This window comes from Somniosus microcephalus, chromosome 9 (assembly GCF_052327205.1).
Source record: "Somniosus microcephalus isolate GS21.2 chromosome 9, FLI_Smic_1.0, whole genome shotgun sequence".
In the NCBI taxonomy this organism is placed as follows: Eukaryota; Metazoa; Chordata; class Chondrichthyes; order Squaliformes; family Somniosidae; genus Somniosus; species Somniosus microcephalus.
This window is the reverse complement of record NC_140995.1, coordinates 230,131,322-230,138,986: the sequence shown is the minus strand read 5'-3', so window position 1 is coordinate 230,138,986 and position 7,665 is coordinate 230,131,322. Positions and strand designations below refer to the sequence as shown.

Sequence of the window (7,665 nt, the reverse complement as noted above, 5' to 3'; positions counted from 1 at the left end):
TCACACTCTCTATCTCTCTTTCTCTCACACAGTCTATCTCTCTTTCTCTCACACTCTCTCTCACACTCTCTATCTCTCACACGCTATCTCTCTTTCTCTCACACTCTCTATCTCTCTTTCTCTCACACTCTCTATCTCTCTTTCTCTCACACTCTCTATCTCTCTTTCTCTCACACTCTATCTCTCTTTCTCTCACACACTCTATCTCTCTTTCTCTCTCACACTCTCTATCTCTCTTTCTCTCACACTCTCTATCTCTCTTTCTCTCTCACACTCTCTATCTCTCTCTCTCACACTCTCTATCTCTCTTTCTCTCACTATCTCTCTCACACTCTTTCTCTCACTATCTCTCTCACACTCTATCTCTCTTTCTCTCTCACACTCTATCTCTCTTTCTCTCACACTCTATCTCTCTTTCTCTCTCACACTCTCTATCTCTCTTTCTCTCACACTCTCTATCTCTCTTTCTCTCACTATCTCTCTCACACTCTTTCTCTCACTATCTCTCTCACACTCTATCTCTCTTTCTCTCTCACACTCTATCTCTCTTTCTCTCACACTCTATCTCTCTTTCTCTCACACTCTCTATCTCTCTTTCTCTCACACTCTATCTCTCACTATCTCTCTCACACTCTATCTCTCTTTCTCTCACACTCTCTATCTCTCTTTCTCTCACACTCTCTATCTCTCTTTCTCTCACTCTATCTCTCTTTCTCTCACACTCTATCTCTCTTTCTCTCACACTCTATCTCTCTTTCTCTCACACACTCTATCTCTCTTTCTCTCTCACACTCTATCTCTCTTTCTCTCTCACACTCTATCTCTCACACTCTCTATCTCTCTTTCTCTCTCACATTCTCTATCTCTCTTTCTCTCACACTCTCTATCTCTCACTATCTCTCTCACACTCTTTCTCTCACTATCTCTCTCACACTCTATCTCTCTTTCTCTCACACACTCTATCTCTCTTTCTCTCTCACACTCTCTATCTCTCTTTCTCTCACACTCTATCTCTCTTTCTCTCACACTCTATCTCTCTTTCTCTCACACTCTCTATCTCTCTTTCTCTCACTATCTCTCTCACACTCTATCTCTCACTACCTCTCTCACACTCTATCTCTCTTTCTCTCACACTCTCTATCTCTCTTTCTCTCACACTCTCTATCTCTCTTTCTCTCACACTCTCTATCTCTCTTTCTCTCTCACACTCTATCTCTCTTTCTCTCTCACACTCTATCTCTCTTTCTCTCTCACACTCTATCTCTCTTTCTCTCTCACACTCTATCTCTCTTTCTCTCTCACACTCTATCTCTCACTATCTCTCTCACACTCTATCTCTCTTTCTCTCACACTCTCTATCTCTCTTTCTCTCACTATCTCTCTCACACTCTATCTCTCACACTCTATCTCTCTTTCTCTCACACTCTCTATCTCTCTTTCTCTCACTATCTCTCTCACACTCTATCTCTCTTTCTCTCACACACTCTATCTCTCTTTCTCTCACACTCTCTATCTCTCTTTCTCTCACACTCTCTATCTCTCACACTCTATCTCTCTTTCTCTCACACACTCTATCTCTCTTTCTCTCACACTCTCTATCTCTCTTTCCCTCACACTCTCTATCTCTCTTTCTCACACTCTCTATCTCTCTTTCTCTCACACACTCTATCTCTTTCTCTCTCACACTCTATCTCTCTTTCTCTCTCACACTCTATCTCTCTTTCTCTCACACTCTCTATCTCTCACTATCTCTCTCACTCTATCTCTCTTTCTCTCACACTCTCTATCTCTTTCTCTCACTCTCTATCTCTCTTTCTCTCACACTCTCTATCTCTCTTTCTCTCACACTCTCTATCTCTCTTTCTCTCACACTCTATCTCTCTTTCTCTCACACTCTATCTCTCTTTCTCTCACACTCTCTATCTCTCTTTCTCTCTCACACTCTATCTCTCTTTCTCTCACTCTCTATCTCTCTTACACTCTATCTCTCTTTCTCACACTCTCTATCTCTCTTTCTCTCACTCTCTATCTCTCTCACACTCTATTTCTCTTTCTCTCTCCCCAGTGTTTGAACTGCCGCGCTGACCCACAATGCCGCGCGGCGGCCTTTGAAAAGCGGCGCGGCCGATTCAAGATGGCGGAGGTGGAGGAGCTGCCGGACGAGAGTGAGTCGGTGTTGGGGGCGGCGGAGAGGAGAAAGCGGCAGAGCCGGGCCCGCGGGAGGGGGACAGCGGGGGAGCTCCGTGCTCTCCACAGCCCGCGCACCCTGACAGCGACCCGCCCGACTGTCCGGCAGCGGCAGGCCAGGCGGGGGGCGGCGGCGGCGGCGGCTCCCCCTCCCCACACAGCCGGGGCCCGCAGCGGGGGTGGGGGGAGAGGGAAGCCGCGGCCCAGGCGGTGCTCCCGTACCCGCAGACCCCGGGGCTGGAGGGAGGCATCGGGGGAGGGCCCGGCTGCTGAGGCCGACTGTCGGGTAATGACAGGCCGGGGCTTGGCTTCTGCTGCAGCAGCTGGGAGGGAGGCGGGCCGGCCCGGGCTGGGCTGCCTGTCAGTGACCGGGTGTCAGGCTCCCCTCACCGGGGTCACCGGCCCCGCAGGGCAGGACCCCGGACAGAGGGCAGAGCAGACTGGGTATGGAGTGCAACTGGCTCCCGGGACAGGAGATATCAATCAAAGGTGGAGGAAATACCTTAAACATACTCTCCCTGTTCGAAGAAAAGTTGTGATTTTATCTGTTTAAATATGTGAATGAATTTAGTTCCTGTGATATATGTATATTAATGTGTTGTGTGTGTGTGTATATAATTGATCTGAAGGTTGGTTTGTTTGTCTGATAATGTAACTTTGCTATTAATGCTGTGATGTTTTGCCAAAAGAGTAAGGTTGCTGGTAATTTGGTCAGACTGATTCACCGTTTTCTCATTGGGGTTTCTGGGACAATGTCTAACAAGGGGTGGAAGCAGAATAGGCTAGAGGGGCTGAATGGCTGAACTCCTGTTTCTAGAAGTTGAGTTGCAATGCAGGTCGTAGGTTTTTAAACTGGAGTGAATCTTGGTCGGGGAGGCGGTGGCGGGAAAGGCCCTGAGAGGTCATCAAATTTGTAGAATATTTATTCTCTTCTATGTTCAAGTGTGGTATAAGTACAAGTTGTTGTATTTGTCCATTTATTATGTTATTGCTGTGGGATAAGAACATTTTCCTTTGGGTAGCTGATGTCTCTTGGAAGTTAGGACAGGTGATGAGTCTGATGGAATTGGTAGAGTCAGCCAGAGTGTCTTGACAAGGAAGTGGTGAGGTCAATTCCTGAACAAAGTTTGATTTTTAACAAGGTGGCAGATTTTAAAATTGTCTTAAGTGTTGGTTTTTGTGGGAGGGAGGGGACTGGTCCATCCACATAAGGTTTGACAAGTGCTGATGTGTGGGAAAATTTTCTGTGTATAGGATGAATAATTTCCACCAGTGAAAACTTGTACTAAATTAATATTTTGGATTGCTGGTGACAGGTGTGTGTGCACTGCACAAGCACTTCGAACTCTGTTAGAAGGTGTGTTGTTTCAGAATGAATCAAAGTTGTTGTGTATTTGTGAATTGGCTTCACCGCCCTAAAGTATAATCACATTTCAAGGAACTGGATGCCTTACTCTTTATTTTTTTTAAAGTCTAACTTTTGATCGAGCTGTGGTGCGTTCCTTTGCCTGATCAAAAAGGAATTGGATAAATACTTGAAAATTAGATATTTGCAGGGCTATGGGCAAGAGCAGGGGGAGTGGGACTAATAGGATAACTTCTTTTTTTTCCAAAGAGCTGGCACATGCATGATGGACTGTGGTCTCCTTCTGTGCTGTATGATTCTCCACTTTCTCTTCCCCTGTAAGTTTTCTGACTGGAAGATGGAGACTTGTACTGGGGCTTCCATTCAAATGCCTTGAACCACCTGGTACCTCACCCTCTGAAATGGGTCTGGTCTTCCTGCAGCCAGTGGTACAACTGAACAGATCAAAGTTTTTTTTTTTGTTTTTTTTAAAAGTGTCTCCAGTGCAGTTGCTGAGTGTGGTTATTGGTGGATGGTGGTTGAGCTTATGAAGAGATATGCCATTGTATAACTCCAATGGTAAACAGATTTTTTTGTATGTAACTGATTTGTGGTAGCGTTGCTGGGCTTGTTTGACACTTTGATAGTAATACACTATTGCAAAAATTGCACGCAAGTAAATCTGCTTTTAATGTGCGAGCGATTTCCTGTATGATGCTCTGAATTCATGATAAATTACTACCTTACTACTCCAACCCAGTGACGGACCTGCTTGCACCAGTACTTTGTCTACATGTTGTAGCACTCCACATGATCGCTCCAGACACCAACCGAGTTTGGAAGAGCGGTTCACGTGAATATGTATTGTGGAACTCTCATGCACCCACCATTACATTTTAGTGAAGTCTAGTGACAGCCCTAGTTATTGATTTGACATTCACTGAATTAAACCTGCCTTGCAAATGATCAATTCTACAATGTGGCCACCCCTATATAAACGGAAACTGAGCAGTTCATTACAGCAGCTGTTACTATGCTGAAAGTCCACGAACTTCACAGTATGTTGAAAACAAAAGACTGGGAGCAACTTGAAAGCTGTAATCTTGCCTTGGGTCCATTCACCACGTCACAAGATCACGCAAGATAAATACAGATCAAGCTGATCTTTCAGCTTATCCATCCAGAAAAACATACAGTTCATCTTTCCCCCCACTGCAACTGTCTTTAAATGTGCTTTTGGATTTGGCATTTCTGTACTTTCATATCTTGCCTCGGAAGCATTGCTCTGTTTGTACTGCAGCAGTTCTGCATATTTACATTACTAAAACTGACAGAATCCCATCAGCCATGATTGAATGGCGGAACAGGCTTGAGGGGCTGAATGGCCTACTCCCGTTCCTAATCATAGACTGTCATCTCTGTGGGTTTGTGATTCTGTTTCGGGGCCCCAGCCTGTGGATGCTGCTATCTTGTGAAACAGCAGAAGCACCAAGTATAAAGGTACCTTTTTTTAAATAGTTCATGGGGTTTAAGCATTAATAATCTATCCACATTGATGTGATTTCAAGGAAGGTAAAATGTTGGCTTCAGCTCGCAGTTAAGAATCACTCTTAAGACTTAGTCATTTGGCATATACCTCCCCCCTCTTTCCCCCCCCCCCCCCCCCCCCCCCCAAACACCCTCCCACGCACTTTAGGTACGATGACTCCATTTTAATTATTTCTGAATATTGCTTAGTTTGGTGTAGAAATTCCCCTGTCTGCGCTTTTATAAGATCAATAATAGTTTCTGGAAATTTAAGTTAACACACACTGCAGTCTGTCGGCATCGAAACAAGGCTAACAGTGCATTGTAACGACAGGTACTTGCCTGGAATGCCTTCTTGGTCTGATGTTGACAGACCTGTGTGTACAATCTTAATCTGTTTGTCTCCCCCTCCCTCGTCCTTCATTAAGTGAGTCTGCAAAACCAAGTGACTTGTGCTTTATCTGGGATTTTGACACTTGCCATCGAGAGAGGTTTTTTTTTTCTTTTTGGCTGAAAAATGGCCCTTGCTGAGTCTGGGATCTGATTTGACTTTCTGCAGGACTTGCCAAATCTACTAGTGGGGGAAGGTGTTTTCTCCCTTCTCGTCCGGTACAACGTTCTACTGACTACTGTCACTTGGGATATAAATAGAAGCTGTTTTCAGTGACAGGGAGCACCAGGTGTGGTACGTGTGTTTTCCCCTCATCCCCCTGTGGGATTAAAGACTAGGACTAGTCATAGCTGTTGTCTCCATTTTGAAAGATGATTCTAAATGTTAATTCCTTGTAAGAGTTTTTTCAAATGCCCTCTTTCTCTTTCCCCCCCCCCCCCCCCCCCCCCAAAATGAAGTATCTTCCCCCTCCATAGGATCCCTTGATTTATTGAGGAAACATTGGTGAATGGCTAACTGCCATAGTGCAGGGTACCACAAATGTGCAAAAGAGCAGGACAGCAGACAGGTTTGGATAGAATAAATAAGGAGAAACTGTTTCCACTGGCAGGAGGGGCGGTAACCAGAGAACACCGATTTAACATAATTGGCAAAAGAAGCAGTGGGAGATGAGATGAGTTTTTTTTTTGCAGTGAATTGTTGTGATCTGGAATGCACTGCCTGATGGTGTGATGGAAGCAGATTCAATAGTAACTTTCAAAAAGAAAATTGAATATGTAGTTGAAAAGGAAAAAATTGCAGGGCTACAGGGAACGAGCAGGGGAGTGGGACTAACTGGAGAGGTTTCAAGGAGCCAGCGCAGGCACAATTGACCGAATGGCCTCCTTCTGTGCTGTAAGATTCTATGAACACTAGCTAAATCGAAGACTAGGAAGGAAGTTATTTATGTTTATATAGCACCTTTCGTGTCCTCTGGATGTCCTAAAGTGGTTCACTGCTAATTAATTACTTTTAAAGTGTAGTTACTTGTTTTTCAGGCAAACGCAAGTCAATTTGCTCACGACAAGCTTCCACAAATAGTAATGAGATGAAGGGCAAGTTAATCTGTTTCGGCAGTATAGGTTGAGGAACAAATGTAGGCCAGAACATGGGGACAACGGCGGACAGCGCTGCGATTTAGCATCTCATCGGCACCTCCAACAGTGCGGCACTCCCTCCGAACTGCACTGGAGTGCCGGCCTCAATTATGCGCTCAGGTCCTGTAGTGGGGCTTGAACCTGCAACCTTCTGACTTGGAGGCAGGAGTGCTGCCACCGAGCCAAGGCTGTCGTGGAGAATTAGTGATGCCAAACCTGGATTAGCAGAGCATGAATTAACAAAACATTCCTAAACATTATAGGAAGAAGAGTTTCACAATGGAGGCCCCTGGGAGTGGATTGGAGCACCAGATAGTGATGATTCTTGGTTTCTAGGTGATACACTGAGGAGTAAACCATGTCAAATGGAGTATTTTGAGTTTAGGAGGCGGAGGAGTAAGAGAGGAAAGTTCAGAGGATTAGTGATTAATGCAGTGGCATTCGTGTAAATTATAATCTGTAACTCCTTCTATTGAATTGCTGTTTGATTCTGTAACATGATTAAACAGTAGAAATGGGTGATCGCTGGAATAAATGGAGTGCTGCACAGTTCACAACATAGTGTTGATTTTTCACTTGTGCTCGGGATTGACCTAGTTTGTCCACGCCTGTAATGCTCGCGAGGTTTCACTGTACCAAATTTATTTCAGAAATGTTATCGTGAGACACTAGAGCTTTATTACACACTTAACCATAGCCCAGGTCTAGTCAATTGGAGTTCAGGCAGTGGTGATATGATCTCCAGACTGTACACAGTTAAATCATCACAGCCCCAGGACATCACTGCAGGCGTTCCTCTGGGCAGTGTCCTAGGCCCAACCATCTTCAGCTGCTTCATCTGACATTCCCTCCAACATAAGGTCAGAAATGGGGATGTTTGCTAATGACTGCAGTGTTCAGTGCCATTCACAACTCCTCAGATAATGAAGCAGTCAGTGCCCGCATGCAACAAGGCCTGGATGACGTTCAGGCTTGGGCTGATAAGTGGCAGGTAACATTCGTGTCACAGAAGTGCCAGGCAATGACTATCTCCACCAAACGAGAGTCTAACCACAGCCCCATGACATTCAACGGCATTA

At 45.0% G+C, this 7,665-nt stretch overlaps 1 protein-coding gene across 2 annotated transcripts in view; it reads left to right on the top strand.

Annotated features, from left to right (window-relative positions):
* The first annotated feature begins 2,103 nt into the window (after positions 1–2,103).
* Positions 2,104–7,665, top strand: part of lin9 (lin-9 DREAM MuvB core complex component) — a 121,420-nt gene continuing 115,858 nt past the window's right edge. For both annotated transcript variants that reach the window (XM_085997985.1, XM_085997986.1), the window contains exon 1: positions 2,104–2,165. In XM_085997985.1, the coding sequence (XP_085854111.1) occupies positions 2,135–2,165 (31 nt within the window). In that variant the 5' untranslated portion in view covers positions 2,104–2,134. The remainder of the gene's footprint in view (positions 2,166–7,665) is intronic.